The sequence below is a fragment of the Scardinius erythrophthalmus genome (genome assembly GCF_964197995.2).
Source record: "Scardinius erythrophthalmus genome assembly, chromosome: 2".
Lineage (NCBI taxonomy): Eukaryota > Metazoa > Chordata > Actinopteri > Cypriniformes > Leuciscidae > Scardinius > Scardinius erythrophthalmus.
Genome location: NC_138222.1, coordinates 62189918 through 62216047, shown reverse-complemented (window position 1 = coordinate 62216047; position 26130 = coordinate 62189918). Strand labels below are relative to the sequence as shown.

The 26130-nt window shown below is 39.1% G+C and overlaps 1 protein-coding gene and 1 pseudogene across 2 annotated transcripts in view; one reads left to right on the top strand and one right to left on the bottom strand.

Moving 5' to 3' along the window:
- Positions 1–1589: 1589 nt before the first annotated feature.
- Positions 1590–26130, top strand: part of LOC308686963 (macrophage mannose receptor 1-like) — a gene marked incomplete at its 5' end in the record, with an annotated part of 57796 nt that continues 33255 nt past the window's right edge. Inside the window, one exon of the mRNA XM_081359099.1 lies at positions 1590–1626. Coding sequence (XP_081215225.1) covers positions 1590–1626 — 37 coding nt within the window. The remainder of the gene's footprint in view (positions 1627–26130) is intronic.
- On the bottom strand, positions 5266–16711 carry LOC308685822 (C-type mannose receptor 2-like; annotated as a pseudogene). The gene is made up of 4 exons: positions 16675–16711; positions 16221–16582; positions 5792–6145; positions 5266–5627 (listed from the first exon to the last, which is right to left on the bottom strand). The product of its transcript is annotated as a C-type mannose receptor 2-like (transcript).

Below are 26130 nucleotides of genomic sequence, written 5' to 3'. Positions count from 1 at the left end.
ACAAATTAATGTTCTAGTAGTAATTCATTATTTGGTACTGCTGCAGTTTTCAAAACACCACTTTAGTTGGCTGAACTTATTGGGTGTAGTTTAGAAAACAAATATTTAGTTTGCTGAACTTATTGGGTGTAGTTTAGAAAACTTTACTTTAGTTGACTGAACTTATTGGGTGTAGTTTAGAAAACTTAATTTTAGTTGACTGAACTTATTGGGTGTAGTTTAGAAAACTTAACTTTAGTTGGCTGAACTTAAATTAGAAGTTTACTTAACTAAATTAAATCAGTTCATTGTACTTTATAACTTGTCAGGTAAACTTTTCCAAATTTGTCAGGTACACTTTTATAAATAAGTTAGTAAAACTCAAAAAAATCCATGCAAAAAGATAACAAAAAATAATGAGTTAAGTCAACAAAAGATTTTTTTACAGTGCAGAAACATCAGATCAGAGTCCTGCACGGGTTCGGGTACCTGATGAGTGACCCGCAAATTTTGCTCAGACGAGTGAAAAATATCCAACTGTGTCGGATACGGGTGCGGGTCGGGTCGGACACGGGCTAAACACAGGTTTAAAACAATCACGTGCAAACGTAAAAATATATGCATATTTTTAGGAACACATCTACAAAAAATATGCCTGTATATGCCTGTAAATCCACATCAGTTTATTTGTGCCCACGTCCTCCCAGGAGTCTCTATACCTACTTTCACTTTTAGAAATTCATCATAACCGCACGTGCTCGCTTGCAGAGATGGATGCTGAGGAGTTGAAGAAAATAATAGCTAGTGGAGATTGTAAAGTTTTCGACAATACGTCATCAAAAATCAAGTCCAGTGTGTGTGAGAAATTTAGAGTTATCTGAAGAAAACAATGTTGTGAAAGGCATTGCTGCATGCATTTTCGTGTTGGATGCCGCAAATGTGGAACTTCATCGCCGAGGAAGCACGCAGAAACTGTGGTAACAAACCTAGCAGTTCTATCGAACGGAATTTTTCAAGTTTAACACTGTTCAGTATGTGTGGTGTGCAGGGCGTCTTTGAACCCAAAATGGTCAGATGTAGGCTAGACGAAATTGCGTGGCATATAGTGTTGTAGCCGCGTCTGTTCGATTGGTAAAATGTTATATGGCACTCAGTTTTGTGGTAACTTTAGCCATGTTCTTCATGTACCGGCCTTTTGACAGCTTCGGCTGAAGTTGTCCTTGTGTTAATGGTCGTGTAATAACTTTTGTATGACCTGGTAATAAACATTTTTGCAAGTGTGTCTATAATGTGATAGTCTAAACTGATTTTATTTCAATTGTGGGTCAGTTCTATTTAAGCAGGTCGGGTTAGGTGTGGATTTTAATTAGTGCTGCTGTCGGAAAACGGGTCGGATGCGGCTTTACAAAATCAGACCCGTGCAGGACTCTGCATCAGACTTAGGACAGAAACACACAACCTCTAAAGTAAGAACATGTTCATTCTTCAAACACAATTAGACTTTGAGATGTTCATAATGTCTTAATGATCGTGAATTGTGTTATGCTGGCTGCTGCTAAAATGTTTACATGATCATGTTTAACTTAATATTTTAGTTTTTCAACTCAGAAATGGACCAAACTCTATATTTCATTCTTCTTCTCATTGGTAAGTGTGTTTATGGTTTCATCAGGTTTGTTCCTGTTATGAAAAGCATTAAATCAAACGCTCTCTTTCACAGCTCTCTGCTCCGTATCTGAATGTGTTCAGCGTCAGTATCACTTTATAAACGAGAAGAAGAACTGGACTGAAGCTCAGAGATTCTGCAGAGAGAATTACACAGATCTGGCCACCGTTGACAACATGAACGACATGAACGAGCTGAAGAAGAGTGTGAATGATAGAGGTGTTCAGTATATCTGCATTGGGCTTAAGAAGACGAGTGTTGATAAATGGCAGTGGTCTTCAGGTGAACCTGCGCTCTATCTAAACTGGAGATCTGGACAACCTAATGGTGGAGATGAGTGTGCTTTCATGAGAAATGGAGAATGGAGAATGGAATGATTATTCATGTAGTAACAGCCTGACTTTCATCATATCAATACAGATTTCTTCCATTCGGCCTAGCCTGCCTGGTGTCTGCAGCAATGAGTAGTCCACAATCCACACATAATCCACAAATCTAATCCAAGCAATGGTAATAATCCACATAATGGTTATCAAAACTCAAGCATGGCTGCCACTGATAGTTGCATCGCTTGACTCAGGACATCATTCAATGCAAACTCAATCAAACCAAAATAAGACTTGACCATTGGCATGGTTTTATTTCAGTTAGCCTAATAGCTGGTTTGATTTGCATTGAGAGATGATCTTATGGAAAGTACCCCATGCCAATCTCTAGGTATGGTGAAGGCTATGTGATGATGTGGGGCTATTTTAATTCCAAAGGCCAAGGGAACTTTATCAGGTAACACAGTCTCACCCCAAAACGTCACATACTGACGGGTCTTGACCATACGGCAACATACGACGAAAAGGGTACCCCTAAAACGTCCATATGTGACGATTCGGGTTATGGGTAGGTTTAGGTATGCGTTAGGGTACCGCTAGAAGGCGCTGCTGGTGCGCTTATGTCTTCGTCTCATATGGACGTTTTAGGGGTACCCTATTCGTCGTATGTTGCCGTATGGTCAAGACCCGTCAGTATGTGACGTTTTGGGGTGAGACCGGGCTGTATCAGGATGCATAGTATCCTAAAAAAAAATAATAAAAAAAAATACTTAAAAATAAAAATCTGCCTGCCTCTATGGGAATTTAACATAGGGGTGTACTCACTTATGCACCATGTATTTTAAGGAAGAACATTTATTTATTTACGATACATTATTCATTCACAAAGAAAATTGGTGTCCTTAAAGGTTGGCTTTTTCCTCATTTTTTAAATGAAGGCATTAAGTTCAATTTCCAAAATATGATTTTTTATTCCTCTTTTTAGTCAACTTTAGCATGGGTGTCTAAACTTATGCATTGCACTGTATATATATATATATATATATATATATATATATATATATATATATATATATATATATATATATATATATATATATATATATATATATATATCAGTTGTGGTCAAAATTGATGGCACCCCTGATAAATATGATAAAAAAATAGCTGTAAAAAATAAATCTGCATTGTTTATCCTTTTGATCTTTCATTCAAAAAATTCACAAAAATCTTACCTTTCATTGAAGTAAAATAATTGAAATTGGGGGGTAAATCACATTATGAAATAAATGTTTTTCTCCAAAACACACTGGCCATAATTGTTGGCACCCCTAGAATTTTTTATGAGAAAAATATCTCTGAAGTATATTCCCATTAATATTTACCTTTTTAGCACAGCAGGGTGACTAGGAACATGAAATTTTCCAGCTATGACTTCTTGTTTCACAGGAGTTTAAATATGAGGATGCACAAAGGCCAAATTCCCTGAATCATCCATCACAATGAGTAAAACCAAAGAATAGAGTTCTGATGTGCATCAAAAGATTGTTGAGCATCACAAAATAGAAAGTCGCTGTAAGAAAATATCTAAAGAATTGAAAATCCTCATTTTGACCATCAGGGCAATAATTAAGAAGTTATAATCAACTAAAAATGTTACGAATCTGCCAGGAAGAGGACGTGTGACTATATTATCTTAATGGACGGTGAGGAGGAAAGTTTGAGTGGCCAAAGACTCTCCAAGGATCACAGATGGAGAATTGCAGAGATTCGTTGAGTCTTGGGGGTCAGAAAGCCTAAAAAAAAATTATCAAACAACCCCTACATCCCCATATGTTGTTTGGGAGGGTTTCAAGAAAAATCTTCATCACTCCTCCAAGAACAAACTCCAGCATATTCAGTTGTCAGACACGACTGGATCTTCAAAAGGGACCGGATTCTGTGGTCAGATGAAACTAAAAAAGGGGCTTTTTGGCAGCAAACCCAGCAGATTTGTTTGGTGCACACAGGGATGAAGAGTACCCCATGCCTACGGTTAAATATACTGCTGGATCTTATATGTTGTGGGCCTATTTATTTGCTGGAGGTCCTGGACTTCTTGTTCAGATACATGGTATTATGGATTCTAGCAAATACCAACAGATAAAAAATCAAAACCTGTCTGCCTCTACTAGAAATCTTATAATGGGCCGTGGTTGGATCTTCCATCAGGACAACGGTCCAAAACAAACATCAAAATCAACACAAAAATGGGTAACTGAGCACAAAATGAAGCTTCTGCCATGACCCTCCCAGTCCCCAGACCTGATGAGTGGAGTGAACTGAACAGAAGAAGCACCAACATGGATCTGTGAATCTGCAGGATCTGGAGAGATTCTGTATGGAGGAATGGTCTCTGATCTCTTGTCAGTTGTTCTCCAAACTCATCAGGCATGATAGGAGAAGACTCAGAAATGTTATCTTGGCAAAAGGAGGTTGCAAAAAGTTTTTAATAACAGGGTGCCAACAATTATGGCCAGCGTGTTTTGGAGAAAAACATTTATTTTATAATGTGATTTACCCCACTTTCAATTATTTTACTTCAATGAAAGGTTAGATTTTTGTCAATTTTTTGAATGAAAGATCAAAAGGATAAACAATGCAGATTTATTTTTTACAGCCATTTTTTATCATATTTATCAGGGGTGCCATCAATTGTGACCATGACTGTATATATATATATATATATATATATATATATATACACTTCTAAAATTCTGAATGAAAATGAAATTAAATGAAATATGTTTCATTCAAAAGCCGGAGGGTAATCTCTTCCAGAAAATACAAAACGGAGTCATGCAATTATGAAGTTCCAGGAAGTTCCTTATATGGACAAATGAATATGAACAAACACACGACTGCGACTATATATTGTTTGTGCTTGTATATTTTTTTTTCAAGCAACATCAGTTTATTTTCATATCAGTAAATTATAAACAATGCAGTGCCCATTTCTACAGATAAGATCAGTGAAAAACATAAATACACATAAACACACCAGATATGCAAAGAGATTCTTAAAACACACATATATTGTGTTAATATTTTAGACATCTAAATAATAGTAATCATTGGTGTTAGACAACTTTGATAAGATCACATTATGTCATGATAATTAACAGAGAAATAAATCAGATTTTTAAAACACAATTAGTAGATTCACTCAGAAATTACTAAAGATCAAATCAAACAAATGAAAGTAAATAAGAAAAATAAAGAATAATGAACACAAGCATTAACGTCTTCTCACTCCTAAGATCTGCTGCAGATGAAGTTGAGTTTGTGAGTCTCAGGAAGGCTGATCCAGCGCTGATCTCCTCCAGACTGAACTGCTCCTTTTCTCTTCGTAAGGCTGCAGTTTTCCGGTGTCGTTCCGTTCCCTGGAGCCCAGTTCTGATAGCACACGATCTCTCCGCTCAACCAGAGCCACATGTTCATTTGGCAGTAGTTGTGTAAACCCAACCACACCGCCTCAGTAGACGCACCTTTAACCACATTCATCACCTCCTCCTGCATCTCCTCTGAATGAACCGAGACCAGATCCGTATAATTCTGTCTGCAGTATCTCAGAGCTTCAGGCCACGTCAGAGTCTCGTTGATCAGAATCAGTTTATCTGGACACAAAACAAACCACAAGCAAAAACTAGAGAGAGACTGATCAAAAAAAACATGCAGAACAAACACTGTGGAGGAATCTGTCATGTCAGACATGTAGCGTGAACTTTAAGATATCTGGAGGTGATGGATGGATTGTGTGTGTTTGTGAGGATCTGCTCACCTTCATGACACACAAAAGGAAGTTGGGCGTCGCAAGAGACGTCATACCATTTACCCAGAGTGTTCAGGTTATTTGGATCGAGAATTATACAGTTTTCATTTCCTCCATAATTATTAGGTTCACCAGAATACCAGTATCTGAATGAGGAGTCACTCTGATCTGACCACTGCCATGAGTCTCTGAACAGACCGATCCAGACATCATTAGATATGTGATTATCATTGATGAACTTCTGAATCTGTTGATTCTCATTCTGGTTCCTCACACTGACCAGATCAGTGTGATTCTGTCTGCAGTAACTCTGAGCGTCTCTCCAGTTCTTCGTCTGATTGACAAAGACGAGTCCTGTGTTCACTTTAAGAAAAACAAATGGAAACATATTCATAAATCAGTTTATTCATCATTCTTACACCGGTTTACAGTTTGGAAGTAAAGAAGACCAGTGGTCATCAGAAACTAGTGATGTTACATTTGACACTGAAGCGTATATCGAGTTTTCAGCGCAATATCTCATGAATCTCCGTGCCGGAGCGCGTATTTCTTTCAGAGAAACATGTGATCAATGAAAAAGTCTCGTGGATGCGTGTCAGAATGTTTGAACCCAGACCACTACACTACAGGTTTTTGAAAGTTTAAGTCCATTTACTATTTTTATTTTATTTTTTTTATAAATAGACCTATAGCCTATATAGCCATGATCACATATTCTGCCATATAAACATCATAGAAACCATAAAGTAATTAGACCACCATTTACTTGCATCAAGCAACTTTGTTGGTATTTTTATAAATATTATGAATATAATTGTTAGATTTAATTTATTGCAACACTTTAATATGTGATTTATATTATCATAAAACTGAACATTTAGTGTTGCCAGGCTTTTATTTCCGCTCAATAGATAAAACAACGGCGCTGTGGACAGGGTTTATGGCTGCTATAAATTTGACCTGCCACAAGATGGCGCTGTTTTCGACACTCTTGATGCTTCAAATCTTTTCCCGGAACAATCAGGGGAAATTCTCAGTGCTTCATGAGGCTTCATTTCTCCATCCCTATCAGAAACATGTGTCATTCATAGACTGATTTTACTGATAACTGTTGTGACAAACTGCTGGCCCAGCCAGACTGCAGCAGGTGAAGCTGATCTGCTCATTAGCAGGGTAGACACAGGCTGTGTATGAAATCGCCCATATACACTTAAATAGGGCACTATTATAAACAGCCAGTTGTAGTGGTGTGTGTAAAATCCTGTTTTGTATCTTTGTATGCTCTTAAAGTGGTGTTTGTATTTGTGTTTTAAAAGTTTTCACCTGACTGATTGACTGCATCAAACTTTCAAAATAAAAAAGAAAGAGAGCAAAAGTGTGGTCAAAGAGTGGAGTCCAGTTTTATTATTACTGTAGGCTATTGGAAAGTGGCAGACTTCTGCACACTGAGAACTATTGAGGAATCACTTGACAATAACATTGAGTACCATTTAGTGAATTTTCATGACAATTTTATTGCAACTTTATATTTCTCCATTACGTGTCCTTACACATTTCTGTGAAATACTGGATTCAGACACACAGAGCTGAATGAGAGACACATCAAACAGATGAAGATGTTACACTGCAGATTAATGTTTGTTAAAGTAACACTAAGTAACTTTTCAACCTTCATAATATATTTCCAAAACCCTTGTGATGGTACATCGACTTAAAATAGACTGAATGACGCGTCTGCCATAGCCTGACGGGGTCTGTATCGCTTTTACTGGCACTATGTAACTTCGGGGTGCGGGTAGTAACCTGAGCAGCACAAAAAGAACAACATTCGGTCGCCTAGGGCGCAAACAGCTGGGGGGCGCCAGTGAGAGCCCCCACCCCACCAAGAGATTTTTTTTCTCACCCAGGCGAGTGGAAGAAAATCCTTTTTTTTTACATTTCCGATAATGGAGCGTATATTTGCACTAAGTGCCTGTCTTTTTGGCAAAAAGACGCCCACTACTTAATATCTACAGTGGTATAGGTCGTAAGGCGTGAGGTGCTTGTAGCTTTTGATGCGTTCGACCCGAGTTCGAATCCGCCTTTTGCCGAACTCGCTCTTCTCCCTTTTCCCAAGACATGAGATGTAAAAGTTATAGCCTAGCATAAAGGTCTCTAGCGTTACATTTTGTCATCGAACTAAAATCGAAATCGTGATATGGCTTTGTGCCTTTATAAAACAGCACAAGACTTTAATTAAGTAGCCTATATAGGCATTCTGTTTGTGCTGCGTGATTTAAAGAAAAGCGCGCTTAAGCGCTTAAGCGGAGATAAACATGGCGGCAGTCAACGGGACAGGTGCGTCAGGAGCTCTCCTGGCACTTTTAGTTTTTGGAATTATTTTAAACCTCACAGAATCGGGACAGTTTGTAAACACACAGCAAGTTTCCCATAATATATCAGTATATCGAGAAACATCATCAGTAAAGCATTTCGGATATGGAAAGCACATTTTAATGCAGACGTTTGTAAACACTGCGGTCGGCCGGGATCAACACAAGCGAAATAATGCAGTCCGGGGCAAACACCAAAGTGACAGTGGGATTATCATCATACTCTACCTGTTGCTGTCCGGAGATGTGCACCCGTGTCCAGGTCCGATTTTCCGGGACGCCAGCTATAAGGCACCAGCGAGCGCACTAGTCGCCACTGAGGGGCTGGGGCTCATTCGGCTTCGACCGGCAGGTGGATCTATCAATGACGGGGAGCGAAGATCTCGGACGAAGCGGGCTGTGACGCCGGGCTTGGTGAGTGCTGAGGGCCTTGACTGGCCATCTTTCAGCGCGTGGACCGACGGCGGCGGGGCTGTCGCCGTTGAGGAGCAAACAACTACAAATTCCTGGCCCTGCGTTTCTGACCCGACTCGATCATATCGTGCGGATGTTAAGGTAACTGGTCATTGCGCTCAAGGTAAGCGTGAAAATCTGCACGATACAACCCACAGTCGTTTCAAAAACTTTATAAACCCTGCTTTGAAAAAACACCGCAAACTGAACTTTTTTAAAACTGTCAATCACTCTCGACTGATCTGGGATCAACAACTCAAACCAAGGGGTCTATTTGGAGGGCATATGAACATCCGTAGCCTCAGCCCAAAGTCTGAAGAAGTACATCATCTTCTTATTAACTCCAACTTAGATTTTTTAGGTCTGACAGAATCTTGGTTACATAAAAACTCTCCATCTGCTGCATTACATGTACCAGGGTATAATATTTTTAGACGGGACAGATGTGAGGGAAGAGGGGGAGGGGTAATGATTTACATAAAAGATCACATTAACTGTCAGCAGATATGTTGGCCTTTTGACCATGATTTGGAGTGTATTGGGGTGAATATACTGCTCTCACCTGAAATGTCTTTTGTGTTAATTGTTGTATATCGTCCACCCTCCTCTATTAATGATTTCTATATCACTTTTAAAAAGTTACTTCAAACATGTGATTTTAAAACTGAGGTAATACTGCTTGGTGATTTTAACTGTAACTGGCTTAATAAGACTAATAGGAAATCCCTTAAACAGATCACAGATAGTCTGGATTTTACTCAATTGTTGGAAGGTCCTACTAGAATAACCACATCGTCTCAGACACAGATAGATTTAATATTCAGTAACAAGCCTGAAAGAATTGTAAAAACATTTAATTTTATTACTGGACTGTCTGATCATAATCTGACTCTACTGTCGAGAAAACTTACAAAAAAGCGATTTCATCATTCTAATAAACCCGTGGAGCAACTTAGAATTCCTAAGAATGAAATGGATAATTTTCAAAAGGCAGTACAGCAGACTAATTGGATAGATATATTTACTGGGATCAATATAGAAGAAGTTAGCAAAATGTTTTCTACCAAGCTACAAAATCTAGTTAAGGAGTTTACTAGAAAGGTAAAAGGAAAGAAAAAAGCAAATGCACTCCCCTGGCTCAATACTGAAATATTTAATTTGATGAAAGAAAGAGACTCCGCTTTAAAAAGATCATTAAAAACAAAATTAAATAGTGATAGGCATAGGTTCACTTCACTACGTAATCAAGTGATTAAAGTGATAAGAAAGGCTAAAGCCAATTTTTTTATGACAATTATTAATGAGGGAAAAGGTAACACAAAACTGATCTGGGAACAGATTAAGAATGTGATGGGAATTAGCCATAAGCATAGAAAGCAGTTAGAATTGAACCTGAATGGTAAACTAATTCAAGACCCAGCTCAAATAGCTGTAGCTTTTAATGAATATTTTATTAATTCTGTGAATGAAATCGCACAGAATTTTTCCCTAATAACTGAAAATGTTGTCACAATAGATGAAAGCATGCCTTCTTTTAGCATTCAACCTATCTGTGAAGTAAAAACTCAGGCAATTATTAATTCTCTTAAAGTCTCATCAACAAAAGATATTTATGGAATGGACTCGAAAATGCTTAAATGCCTGAAAGAACATCTATCCTACCCTATCACTCAAATTTTTAATCAGTCAGTACTAGAGGGGATATTTCCAACCACCTGGAAGACTGCAATTGTAACTCCCATATTTAAGTCAAATGACCCACGGAACATATCTAACTACCGCCCAATTAGTATTCTACCAGTGGTCTCTAAGGTTGCTGAAAAATGTGTGTCAGAGCAGCTTGTCTCTTTTCTTAATAATAGTCCCTTCACACTTCATCCGATGCAGTTTGGCTTCCGGGCCCATCACTCCGCAGAAACGGCTAACTGTTACTTTTTAGAGACTGTTAGAGCAATGGTGGACAAGGGAGGTGTTGTTGGCGCTGTATTTTTAGACCTCCGTAAAGCATTTGACACAGTTAACCATCAGGTCCTTATTGCCAAATTCTCTACTTTTAATTTTTCCCCTTCTGCAATTAAATGGTTTGAGTCATATTTAACTGGTAGAACTCAATTTGTTTCTGTGAACACCCATCGTTCACTAGCTCTTAATTTATGCACAGGGGTGCCACAAGGATCAATACTTGGCCCGCTTTTGTTTAGTCTTTATATTAATGATTTGCCATCAGTTTGCCCTGATATCAATACAATAATGTATGCGGACGATACTGTAATTTATGTGCATGCCAAGACAAAAAATCTGGCTGCCACAAAATTGACCAAAGCCATGGACCAGATCACCAATTGGCTAAATCGTTCATGTCTTCAATTAAATGTAGATAAAACTGTGGGAATGTTTTTTACAAAAAGACATAATAGTGTGTCAAACATATCAATTTCGGGTCAAAACATTACTATTGTGCCACAATTTAAATATTTGGGCGTTATTATTGATTCTAATCTCTCTTTTAAAACACATATTAAGAAAGTCTGCAATAGGGTCAAGTTTAGTTTAGCTAATTTTAGATATATTAGAAATGCCCTTACTTTTAATGCTGCTAAATTATTTATGGATGCAATGATTATGTCACATCTAACATATTGTCTGACAAGCTGGGGACAAACTAACAGCTCATCACTTAAGCCACTAGCAACTATTTATAAAAAAACTCTTAAAATTTTGGTCCAAAAGCCTAACAGTTTACACCATTGTATAATCCTTAAAAACTATAAACTGCTGAGCTGGGAAAATATAATCAAATATAAAAATATTTGTCTGGTTTACAAAATTTTACATAGTACCGCTCCGCCTCCTTTCAATTCATTCATAATCCAACGTAATAATAGCAGTCATAATACCAGAAGCACCACACGTGGCGACCTAGTAATCCCACTCAGAAAAAGTACATTTGGTCAATTATCATTTTCATTTACTGCAATACATAATTGGAACTCATTGCCCATTACAATTAAAAACATACATATGTATTCGACTTTTATTGCACACCTTAAAAATTGGCTAATCGACAATTACACCTGCACACATTAATATGCTAGATGTGATGTGCGCACTAGATGTGACATGATCATGCTTCTGCCACCTGATCTCTGCTGGCTGCTTTAATGCTATGTCCTGTATGTGCTTCAATGTGGCCTGTGCATGATTATTTTTTGTGTCAATTTTCTCTAGTTCTTGCTTGACCTGCTTTTATGTCTTTGCAATTTGTGCTTGCTTGTCTGTTTCAATTTTGTGCCACCTTGTTTGTTTGTCTAAGCTCTTGCTTAAGCCCTGTTTTAATTGTAATGTATTTATTGATGTATGCCAATTAACAACTGGCTGGGGACTACAGCTGGAAATTAGCCGTAGAGGCTAAAGCTGCTCTTTTCATTAAAAGAGGTCGTCCACATTATTATAAACCAATAAACTAAACTAAACTAAACTAAGCTTTGCTCATGCGATCAGGTGTTTTTCTCCAAAATAAAAGCTCAAGGGTTTATTTCTTGCAACTTGCAAGTGAAAAAATTAGGACCAAAGTATTGTAATTTTCCTATACTATAGTAGGCTATAATGTAAAATATACGTACTGTTTATAATTTATACAGTACATATTATTGGCTATATGGATTTATTTTACGTCATAAGAATACTTAAAAATCATAAACACCAGTGATAATGTAATGTAGATTGAGACTCTATATCATAACTAAGATGTTTGAGCCCTTTAGTGTCCAGGTACAAGTCAATGTTTTTTTTTTGTTCAATGTGCACAGTTCATGGGTTGAAGCTCTTAATTTTTAGCTCTCAAAGTGCACCAGATTGATGCATTAATTTAACCTTAAAATGTACAAAATTTTCTAGCGGGGGAGCATGCCCCCGAAACCCCTGAGGGACAGGGGTCCACCCAACATAGTTTCACAAAATCCTATGGGAGAGAACGATCATTTATTAATTTATTTATTAACTACTTCAGCATAGTTCAACAACAAAGTCCTTTTAAGTTAGTAAAACTGTTAATGCCAAATTACAATATATAATTTTTATATATAATATTGCTCAATAGGAATCTTGCCTAGGGTGCCAAAAAGGCTAGAAACGGCCCTGTGTCTGTTACACCACGTCCACAGCATTACTTGATAGACAAAAATACTAGGACAAGAATGAGCATCAAACAGAAACAATCCGCTTACGGTGTGTTCGAGGCGCACATACAATACAGACTGTCGACAGTTAAACAGGGCGTGCAGCTCTTAAAGGGGCCACACCTTATTGCCACTCGTTACCAATATTATCTGCCTGCAGAGCCGGAGGCTGCATTTTCAGGACCCCACTTCTAGGACCGCATTTCTAGGACCCTAGTTTTTTGTGACAGCGCCACCTACCGACTCGGAGAACCGCAGTCTCAGGAACGCATTTCCAGGACCCTAGTTGTGCCAGGCAGTATTTCCACCCACCCAGTTTTAACTACATTAGAGTTTTACAGTTTTATTACACCCAAATACTACTTTATTTATTGCAATTAAACCTGGTTCCTAGGAATGTTGAGAAATTATTGGGTCTAGCATAATATAATAACTCAAGTAAAATAAACAAGGAATCATGTTATAGTCTTTTCAGTCACTAGATCGACCACATTTTCAAGTATAGAGGGAAGACAAGGATGACTCTGGGGGTAGATTGTGTATATTTTACAAAATAATATATCACACCTCAACTTGAACACACTAAATATTTTACAAAATAATATATAACAACTGAACTTGCACACACAAAATATTTTACAAAATAATATATAATAACTGAACTTGCACACATAAAATATTTTACAAAATAATATATAATAACTGAACTTGCACACACAAAATATTTTACAAAATAATATATAATAACTGAACTTGAACACACACAAAAACAAATTTGTTCATGATGTGGACCACAAACAGAACTTCATGGACAACATCATCACTGACTCCTAAGAGAGAGAGAGAGAGAGAAAGAGAAGTGAATTAAATAAGGAACATTTAGTTGAACATGTTCTACTCTTTAATTTTTTTTTTTCTTAGTTACCAAACAGTGCACACATATCAATTAATGTTCATAATACTATTATTGCATACTGTTCAAAGATTTGAGAAAAAAAAAAAGGTTTTGATGTTGTGGGAACAAAGGTTCTAGAAACACTCATGTCAATAAAGCCCATCTCAGTTGAGAAATCTGAATAGAAATAACATTGTAACATTGAAAATAATAATGACTTATTTTCTGACCATATATATATATATATATATATATATATATATATATATATATATATACTGTATATACACACACACACATTTACATATGTATAATATTTAAAGCACACATTATAAAACCATGTCAAAATGAAGAGACGCATGTAGACGCATACTACACATAACATGTATTGTGGGTAACGTTAAACAGGCTGACTGTGAGCACGTGACAGTGAAAACATAAAGATTATTTTAACTGAATTAAAATGGAAGAACAATGAGTAATTAACAAGCTTTCAGAACGAACATGCTACAGTTTTATTGTGCTGTCAATAAGTCAACACAGGCTTATCACGCAACAGTTCCGTTAAATGAACGTGCTAACAATTCATTTTCAAGCAACAGTTCCGTTAAATGAACGTGCTAACAATTCATTTTCAAGCATTAGAGGCTAAATACTATGGCTATGCATTCAAGACTATTTATTTAGCAAATCACCATCACGTTTGCTACGTTAACTTTCCAATTAAATGCATCGCAATTGTAAAAATTTATTCGCATTTGATACTCACACTCTGATTGTCATCCATCTTCGCTGGTCCTCTAATTCGGTAGGTGGCGCTGTCACTAAAAACCTAGGGTCCTAGAAATGCGGTCCTAAAAGTGGGGTCTTGAAAATGCAGCCTCCGGCTCTGCAGGCAGACCCTACTCCTCGTTACAGCTTCTATCCGACTAAACAGGGACCGGTATAAAGGGGCATCAGGCTCAGGATCAGTGAGTGAAGAGACTGCTTCATGAGTGGTATTTACGACAGTAACGTTAAATACAAGTAGTCCACAGCGACTCTAGGGGTCGTTGTTTGACCAAAACGGAAATCCTACATAATGGGGCTTTAACTAGTCCTTAGAAATAAATCAGTAAAAAAAAATCAAAATGTTGGATTGTAGACTTATAATTTAGGCTATTCGAATGATTATTGTTCCAAATTAAATTCCAGTTAATTCAATCAATCAAATCATTCAATCAAAACAAAATTATTATATCATATTTGCTTTCGTACATACAGTACAGGTCAAAAGTTTGGAAACATTACTTTTTTTAATGTTTTTGAAAGAAGTTTCTTCTGCTCATCAAGCCTGCATTTATTTGATCAAAAATACAGAAAAAAATGTAATATTGTGATATATTATTACAATTTAAAATAATTGGTTTTCAATTTATTATACTTTAAATTATCATTTATTTTTGTGATGCAAAGCTGAATTTTCAGGATCATTACTACATAGTCTATCACATGATCCTTTAGAAATCATGCTAATATGATGATTCATTATCAAAACTGGAAACAGTTCTGCTGCTTAATATTTTTTCAGAACCTGTGATACTTTTTTAGGATAGTTGATGAATAAAAAGTCAAAAAATTCAAATTAAAATAAAAAAAAAGAAGCAAATGTTTTAAAAATAGAAATCGTTTGTAACAACAATATACACTACGGGTCAGTAATTTGGGGTCAGTAATTTTTTTTCTTTCTTTTTTTTTAAATAAATCAATACTTTTATTCAGCAAGGATGTATTAAATTGATAAAAAGAGATAGTAAAGAAGAATTATATTATTAGAAAATATTTTTTTTATTTTGAATAAATGCAGTTCTTTTTAACCTTTTATTCATCAAATATATTAGGCAGCAGAACTGTTTCCAACACTCATAATAAATCAGAATATTAGAATGATTTCTAAAGGATCATGTGATAGACTGGATGTCATGTGACACTGAAGACTGGAGTAGAAAACTATTATTTTAAGTTGTAATAATATTTCACAATATTACTGTTTTTTCTGTATTTTGATCAAATAAACGCAGCCTTGATAAGCATTAGAGACTTCTTTCAAAAATATAAAAAAACGTAATGTTTCCAAACGTTTGACCTGTACTGTATATCAATTTGAAATTTGTTCTCGGTACAAGAGTTTTGTTCATATATATTATTCAAGATGTGTAAAGTTATTGTATGTCTATTATATGTTGACATTATATGCATTCATTAATTCATTACAATTTATTTAGAATTTATAATTTTTTAGTATATATTGTTGCTGAATTTTTTTTATCTGTTCTCTAATGGCAGATTCCAGAGTTATCAACAACAGAAGATCAACATGTTCAGTATCGGTTTATTTTCTATCCAGAAGATGAAACTGTGACAAATATCCACAGTCTCCTCTATATTTATGAGCACATTAAAAAGTAGCAGCATTTAGTATTACATTAATTTTGTACAGTATATTCTGCATCTTTTTTTATAAATGAATGTTTATTGTGATTGTATGGAGCTGCACTTACTGTTAGATGAACTGCAGATGAAAGTCAGGCTGTCACTACATGACACATCATTCCATTCTCCATTTCTCATGAAAGCACACTCATCTCTGCCATCAGGTTGTCCAGATCTCCAGTTCAGATAGAGCGCAGGTTCACCTGAAGACCACTGCCATTTATCAACACTCGTCCTCTTCAGCCCAATCCGGATATCCTGAACAGCTCCATCTTTCACACTCTTCTTCAGCTCGTTCATGTCTTCATGTTGTCAACGGTGGCCAGATCTGTGTATTTCTCTCTGCAGAATCTCTGAGCTTCAGTCCAGGTCTTCCACACGTTTATAAAGTGATACTGACGCTGAACACATTCAGATACGGAGCAGAGAGCTGTGAAAGAGAGCGTTTGATTTAATGCTTTTCATAACAGGGTCAAACCTCATGAAACTATAAACCATAAATAATACAACAAACACACTCACCAATGAGAAGAAGAATCAAATATAGAGTTTGGTCCATTTCTGAGGAAGAAACACATTAAAAAACTCAGACATCAAACATTCCCTGATTCATTTTGGAGTAAAATATGACAATTTCAGTTAGTATCTTAACAGCAGAATGAATTCACTGTACATAATCATTGAGACAATATTAACATCTGAAAGTCTAATTGTGTTTGAAGAATGAACATGTTCTTACTTTAGAGGTCGTGTGTTTCTGTCCTGAGTCTGATGTTTCTGTCTGCAGATTTACACTACGCTATTATTAAATCTGCTCTCATCCCTCATTCAGCTCATCACGTCATTTGTTTATTTCTTCTAAACCCATATTTCATATTCTACTTCCTCCTTATTTGTGTATTTGTCCAACTCTTTCCCCTTATTTGCATCTTGACGCCTGTCAGTGTGTATCATTCAATATGAATATGGACCTTATCAGAAAATTATATACATATGAGCATTCATAATTTACATTTGAACATTAATAACTAAACAGTTTCTCTAATGTTATTGCTGGACTGTATAACTCGTGTTACATCCCTGTTCAATTTGGCTTGGTTTTGTGTTCCTCTGCTTTTGGTCACTTTTTATCTGTTTGTGTGTGAACTGAACAACCCACTAATGATCTGATTGATGAGGGTTGAGTTCATTAGTGAAGGTGCTTGGGTGCTTGGGTGGTTGAGGGATAGAAAAGGACAATATTAAAGCTACAATACGTAAGATTTTTGTAATAAAATATCTAAAAATCTCTTGCACAGTGTGATATATTTCCTGCAGTTGTGTACCAACAATATCCCAAAAGTTCCCAAAGATTTTTAATTTCAGAGAAATTCCAGTTTTAAATAAAGGCTCGTCCATGTTCACTTGTCGCCTGTCAGTGACGTAATATCCGCGTTATCCCTGGTTTCCACTCGATCTGCCATAGTAACCAAGGCAACAGACGTGGACAATTGCGTTATGTTTAGCTCACACTGTTGTTGTTTCGTTCAAACATTATGGACCATGGCAAGCAGACTTTGGGACAAAAGGAGAACTAAAACGGGGATCAATATCAGCGTGCCGCTTTCGAGATGCCGAGACTGCAATGGGCTAAAGCAATCCACACCAGGCAGGTAAATCCACACAATGACTGGACGCAGACACAGGAACAGAGAACTAGAGATACACTGGTGAGAATAACGACAGGACAAGAGCAAACAACAATCTGACAACAAACACAGCAAACCGTGAGGCAGAGATAGGAGCTTTAATGCACAGCAGGTTCAGCCGCTCTGATTAACTCGACAGCAAACAACAATCTGACAACAAACACAGCAAACCGTGAGGCAGAGATAGGAGCTTTAATGCACAGCAGGTTCAGCCGCTCTGATTAACTCGACAGCACAGAGGTTTGATTGTTGTTTGCTCTAGGCTGAAACCAATGGAAACTTGTTTCAACCACGGAATAAAACCATTCAAAAGATAATTGCAACGTTTTGTCTCTCAACTGAGACTTTTTTTCTCACAATTGCGAGGTAAATAGTCAAAATTGTGAGATATAAATTCACAAATGCAAGTCATGAAGTCAGAATTGCTAGATATAGTCACAATTGTGAGAAAAAGAAAGAATTGCGACTTTATAACTCACAATTGATACTTTATATCACAAAATTCTTTGGAAAAAACAGTTTTGTGAGATAAAAAGTCACAATTGCATTTTTTTTATTGTGTTGCAGAAATATGCTTGTAGCAGACCACAATGACATGACATTCACAACAGAGACGAGATAAAGACATTAAAGTGCTCATATCATGCTTTCATTCCCCTGAAGTCCATTTCTAATGTTTGTAAAGGTTGTTGGACTCTCATAATCTCACTGAAATAATATCATCATCTTCTGCTGCTGCTGTTTCAGAATAAACCTGTCTTTATTTCCACCGTCTAAATACTTGATTGTGATTGGCTGGAATGCGGACATTAAATCATAAAAAAGAACTAAACTTTGTGAAAATTCTTATTTTGTTTAATTTCATACTCCTGTCGTCTACTGTTTTTTTTTTTTTTACACATTTGCATGTAAACACATCCTCATCACTCAGTTGTTTATGTCCACATTTAGACTTTCAGGCTGGACAATATTTACATCTCTGACGTGAAACAGAAGGAGAAACAGTGTGTTATTGTTCTAGTCATATTTCATTCAGTCGCATTCATTTAGTTTTTCTGCAACAACAGGGAAGTTACACTATAACTGTGTCCCAATTCAGAGCTGAATCCTTCAAAGACTAAGAAGGTTGAAGTGAGTGTCGGCTGCGTCCGAAAACTTAGGCAATGACTTTGCAGGCAGACACAAAGGTACCTCACAAAACAGATTTCAGCCAAACACCCCCCAGAAGCTTTTTCTCCCTTGGTTGAACATTATTAAAGTTAGAGTTTATTTAGAGATTAGTTTCTTCAGCTGAATGGCTTAGTGCAGGCGCTAATGGATCATATGATGTATCTCGTAAATTACCCCACTAATAATGCCCAGAATGGTACCAAACTTCTACAGTAGTACAAATAGATTCTGTACTCATAAAACTCCTCGATTCCTTGATTCCTTGTGGTGCGATTAGAGAATTGAGATTTCCTTCAAGATGGCTGAGCTCGATCGGTTTCCAGGTCATAGGATGGATGACAGAGGAGCGAGGAGACAAGGAGGGATATTGAAAAGCACCCCTCATGTCTCTCTTTTACTCCTTACCTGTGTTATTGTCCACTAAGACATATTGTCAAACAAATATTATGAAATAGATTTTCCATATTACTTTTTCCATATTACAGTTTTTGCTCGTTGCTTGAACACTATAGACCCATGCTTAGACTAAAGTATCACAACTTGAAGCTTTTGTTACCATACCTCAAACACATGTACCCATACCTTAAACAAAAGCGCTGCTTTGCACTCTAGTTGCAATTCTGCAACACACTTACTCCTTTATGCAACACACTTGGTCCTGCATACTAAACTCTATTTCATACATAAGACACTTAGTTCAAAAATGAAATCTCAGGGTGCCATTTGGAAAACACATGTATCCAAAATACAAAACACATCAGGTAATTGCAACCACTCAAATACACACCTGAAGGCACTTACTTGCAAAACTGAACACCAATCAACCAGCTACAAAAAGCCCTCAGTTTAGCCATTTCAAGAACTCTGCAAGCATGGATGGAGGAGGATGAAGGAGGAGGAGGAGGAGGATGGAGGATGGAGGAGGATGGAGGAAGGAGGAGGAAGGAGGAGGAGGAGGAGGAGGAGGAGGATGGGGGAGTGGGAGGAGGAGGATGGGGGGGAGGAGGAGGATGGGGGAGGGGAAGGAGGAGGAGGATGGGGAAGGAGGAGGAGGATGGGGAAGGAGGAGGAGGATGGGGGAGGAGGGGGAGGAGGGGGAGGAGGGAGGAGGAGGATGGGGGAGGAGGATGGGGGAGGAGGGAGGAGGATGGGGGAGGAGGGAGGAGGAGGAGGAAGGAGGAGGAGGAGGATGGAGGATGGAGGAGGAGGATGGAGGATGGAGGATGGAGGATGGAGGAGGATGGAGGAGGATGGAGGATGGAGGAGGAGGATGGAGGAGGATGGAGGAGGATGGGGGAGGATGGAGGAGGATGGGGGAGGATGAAGGAGGATGGAGGAGGATGGAGGAGGATGGAGGAGGAGGAGGATGGAGGAGGAGGAGGATGGAGGAGGATGGAGGAGGAGGATGGAGGAGGATGGAGGAGGATGGGGGAGGAGGATGGAGGAGGATGGGGGAGGAGGAGGATGGAGGAGGATGGGGATGGAGGAGGATGGGGGAGGAGGAGGATAGGAGGGGGGGAGGAGGAGGATAGGAGGGGAGGAGGAGGATAGGAGGGGAGGAGGAGGATGGGGGAGGGGGAGGGGGGGGAGGAGGATGGGGGAGGGGGAGGGGGAGGAGGATGGGGGAGGAGGAGGATGGAGGAGGATGGGGATGGAGGAGGATGGGGGAGGAGGAGGAGGATAGGAGGGGAGGAGGAGGATGGGGGAGGGGGGGGAGGAGGATGGGGGAGGGGGAGGAGGATGGGGGGGGGAGGAGGAGGAGGAGGGAGGAGGAGGGAGGAGGATGGGGGAGGAGGATGATGGAGGAGGATGATGGAGGAGGATGGGGGAGGAGGAGGATGGAGGAGGATGGAGGAGGATGGGGAGGAGGATGATGGAGGAGGATGGGGGAGGAGGAGGATGGAGGAGGATGGGGAGGAGGATGATGGAGGAGGATGGAGGAGGAGGAGGATGGGGGAGGAGGAGGGAGGAGGAGGATGGGGGAGGAGGAGGATGGAGGAGGATGGGGAGGAGGATGATGGAGGAGGATGGAGGAGGATGGTGGAGGATGGAGGAGGATGGGGGATGAGGATGGGGGAGGATGAGGAGAAGGATGGGGGAGGAGGAGGAGAAGGATGGAGGAGGATGGAGGAGGAGGAGAAGGATGGAGGAGGAGGAGGAGGATGGAGGATGGAGGAGGAGGAGGAGGATGGAGGATGGAGGAGGAGGAGGATGGAGGAGGAGGATGGAGGAGGATGGATGAGGAGGAGGAGGATGGAGGATGGAGGAGGAGGATGGAGGAGGAGGAGGAGGATGGAGGAGGAGGAGGAGGAGGAGGATGGAGGAGGAGGAGGATGGAGGAGGAGGAGGAGGATGGAGGATGGAGGAGGAGGAGGAGGAGGAGGAGGAGGAGGAGGATGGAGGAGGAGGATGGAGGATGGAGGATGGAGGAGGAGGATGGAGGAGGAGGAGGAGGATGGAGGATGGAGGATGGAGGAGGAGGAGGAGGAGGAGGATGGAGAAGGAGGAGGAGGAGGATGGAGGAGGATGGATGAGGAGGAGGATGGAGGATGGAGGAGGAGGATGGAGGAGGATGGAGGATGGAGGAGGAGGAGGATTTCTGATGATATAAGAGCAACTTTGGTGGACCATGTCATCAACCATGGCCTGACTATGAGGGAAGCTGGAAAGAGAGTCCACCCACATCTAAGCCGCTTCACAGTGGCATCGAAGAACATTCCGACTAGAAAACAGGTATGTCTAACTTCTACTCTACTCAGATGGTATTTACAACACTGTACTACAGTATATCACATTACCACATCACGTGTACAGGGTATTGCAGGGTGCTAATGCTCCTTTTGCAGCCAAAGTGGTAGTTTTTGTGAAACATACCATGATGATTACTTACAGTGTATTGAGATGTTTCAGTACAGTGGATAATACAGTATATACAGTAAAGTACTGTAAGAAAAAGAAGCAAACCGATGACAATTTGTGGTTGTATTTCTCTAGAATGACTAGAAGACCTTCTGGGGGAGGACGCCAACGCCTGTTCACACAACAGCAGGAACTTGCCGTTGTGGACCTAGTGAGGGCAGACAATGCCATCCGTCTCCACCAGCTACGACAGAAAATACTTGCAGACAGGCAAGTGTTCAACAACAGAAACCATGTGAGCATCACCACCATCAGACGCATCTTGGGAAAACACAACATCACCATACAATAGCCAACATATACTCACATTTATAGATGCTCTCCATAATATAGTTGTACAGAACAGCCCAGATCAGCCTAGGTTTGTGGTGGTATGGGATAATGTCAGTTTCCATCGGGCTGCTCTGGTCCATGCCTGGTTCACAAACCACAATCAATTTGAAGTGGTATACTTGCCCCCTTACTCGCCATTTTTAAACCCCATAGAGGAATTATTTTCGGCTTGGAGATGGCGTGTATATGACCGCCAACCACATGCTCGCAGGCCTCTTCTGCAGGCAATGGAACAGGCCTGCGGCGACATTCAGGTGACAGCAATCCATGGATGGTTTCGACATGCAAGGGGATATTTTCCCCGGTGCCTAGCAGGAGAAGACATTGCTTGCGATGTCGATGAGGTCCTGTGGCCAGACCCCAACAGACGGCGGGATCCATGAGCCCACGTATGCACAATTGCCATGATTTTCTGTGTTTATAGTATAGTGTTTTTTTTTTGCTTTATCTGAATTCATGTTACTGCAATGTACAGTGCTGCAATGTGCAATATTGAGTAGGCCTATTTGCTTTTTTGGTAGTTTGAAAATGTGCCTCCTGAAAATATGCCTTCTGAATAAACATTGAAAATCAAAGACTGCAGTGTTTTATATAAAGTAGACGTGTGTGTTCCCCCTGATCTGAAAGTGTATGCATATGATGCAGGTATGTGTCATTTTGTCATCAGAGTTACATTTTGACAAAGGAATGTTAGGTTTTGATAGCAGAGTTTAGGTTTTGATAGTAGAGTTTCAATTTGACACAGATGTGAATGGTATATTTCCCAGAGTTGTATCATGTTTACTTGTGTGTAGAGTTTTAGCACAATTAGCGAAGTTTTTCAAAATGTGTTCAAGCAACGGGCAAAAACTGTAATAATATTAAGAAATTAATCTGTTGTTATTACAGTTTTTGCCCATTGCTTGAACACTATATACCCATGCTTAGACTAAAGTAACACAACTTGAAGCTTTTGTTACCATACCTCAAACACATGTACCCATACCTTAAACAAAAGTGCTGCTTTGCACTCTAGTTGCAATTCTGCAACACACTTACTCCTTTATGCAACACACTTGGTCCTGCATACTACACTCTATTTCATGCATAAGACACTTCGTTCAAAAATTAAATCTCAGGGTGCCATTTGGAAAACACATGTATCTAAAATACAAAACACATTGGGTAATTGCAACCACTCAAATATACACATGAAGGCACTTACTTGCAAAACTGAACACCAATCAACCAGCTACAAAAAGCCCTCAGTTTAGCCATTTCAAGAACTTTGCAAGCATGGATGGAGGGAGAGCAAGAGGCAGAGGTAGAGGAAGAGGAAGAGGATGATGAGGATGATGATGATGATGATGATGATGATGAGGAGGAGGAGTAGGAGGAGGAGGAGGAGGAGGAGGAGGAGGAGGATGAGGAGGACAAGGTCAAGGTCGAAGAGGCCATGCACGGACCCATATTTCTCATGATATAAGAGCAACTTTGGTGGACCATGTCATCAACCATGGGGCTGGGCAGAGAGTCCACCCACACCTAAGCCGCTTCACAGTGGCATCTGTAAGAGCATTCTGACTAGAAAACAGGCATGTCTTCACCTCTCTACCTTCTATACTCAGATGGTATTTACAGCACTGTACTACAGTATATCACATTACCACATCATGTAAAACAACAGGGTATTGCAGGGTGCTAATGCTCCTTTTGCAGCCAAAGTGGTAGTTTTTGTGAAACATATCTTGATATTGAGATGTTTCAGTACAGTGGACGATACAGTATATACAGTAAAGTACTGTAAGAAAAAGAAGCAAACCGAGGACAATTTGTGGTTGTATTTCTCTAGAATGACTAGAAGACCTTCTGGGGGAGGACGCCAACGCCTGTTCACACAACAGCAGGAACTTGCCGTTGTGGACCTAGTGAGGGCAGATAATGCCATCCGTCTCCACCAGCTACGACAGAAAATACTTGCAGACAGGCAAGTGTTCAACAACAGAAACCATGTGAGCATCACCACCATCAGACGCATCTTGGGAAAACACAACATCACCATGAAGCAGCTCTACAGGGTCCCATTTGAGAGGAACAGTGTCAAAGGGTCAGGGTCAAAGGACTTCGAGCTGAATATGTACGGGTAAGTAAGTGTAACTGTCCTTTACATTTACAATACAGTATTGGTGAAATCCAGTAGCAGCTGAATATGTACCATATCAGTACCACATGGATCCATTCGGAGAGCTACACGGGTACCTGTGTGATGGGGTGAGGGTTCTGTATGTGTAGCACTGTAGTACAGTAATATGTTTTTTTTTTTTTTTTTTTTTTTTACAGAGAATCTTGGCCATATGGAGCTGCACAGCTCATGAATTAATTTTCATTGATGAAGCTGGATTCGACCTGAGCAAAACAAGACGACGGGGCCAAAGTCAATTTTTGGTTGTTTGAAAATGTGCCTCCTGAAAATATGCCTTCTGAACAAACAGTGAAAATCAAAGACTGCAGTGTTTTATATAAAGTAGACTAGTGTATTCCCCCTGATCTGAAAGTGTATGCATATGATGCAAGTATGTGTCATTTTGTCATCAGAGTTACATTTTGACAAAGGAATGTTAGGTTTTGATAACAGAGTTTCAATTTGACACAGATGTGAATGGTATATTTCCCAGTGTTGTGTCATGTTTACTTGTGTGTAGAGTTTTGGCACAATGAGCGAAGTTTTGCAAAATGTGTTCAAGCAACGGGCAAAAACTGTAAGTGGCTCCCCCTACACTTCCACCTAATGTTAGACCTAGCCTACCTGTTACCTTCCCCTGTCTTTCCTGATCCACCATCCTCACTGTTAAATATAGCAGTCTAAATTCTATTCTTAAATCAGCCTAGTGACGGCATCAGATATGAAAACTATTATGCAGTAAGAGGTTGTGCTGCTGTTGAAATTACATTCACATTTTGGATTTTAAAAAGTACAAATATGACACACACACACACACACACACACACACACACACACACACACACAGACATACATATATATATATATATATATATATATATATATATATATATATATATATATATATATATGTGTGTTTGTGTGTGTGTGTGTGTGTGTGTGTGTGTCATATTTGTACTTTTTGTACACACACACACACACACACACACACACACACACACACATATATATATATATATATATGTGTGTGTGTGTGTGTGTGTGTGTGTGTGTGTGTGTGTGTGTGTATGTCTGACAGCACAGCTAACATGAACAGCTAATGGTAAAACAAAATCTATAATGATTCCATGGTATACCAGACTTATTGCATATTTTATGTTTTCCAGCTTCTAGTCATTTATTGTGCATTCTACCTTATATTTACCAGTTGTTATTTTACCTTAATAAAATTGAGATATGTCATGCATGGGATGGGTACCACAGGGTTTAACCAAAATTTAAATCTAAATATTAGCAACCTTAGTTTGCATTAAGTTAGCAAACACTAGCCAGTCTGTTAACATTAATATTTGCAAGCCTCCATGTTTGGGAGAAAATCTATGCATTATTCCATGGTAAACCAGAGATATTGCATTAGTTGTTTTCCAGATCATTTATTGTGCATGCTACCTTATATTTTCCTGTTTGCAGCTCAGCAACCTCGGTTTTGCATATTCTAAGCTAGCCGTAATTTAAACCCCCATTTAGCTGTTACATTTCCAGTGTTAGCTAACACTAGCTAGGATGTTAACAAGAATATTTGCAAGCCTCCAAGCACACACAGACGTCACACTTTAAATTGTACCGGTTGCCTTTCACCATCCACTTATTTAGCTGCTGTCGCATCCTCTGACATGCTCTCCTTTTCCCTCTTTCTTTTTCTATGTT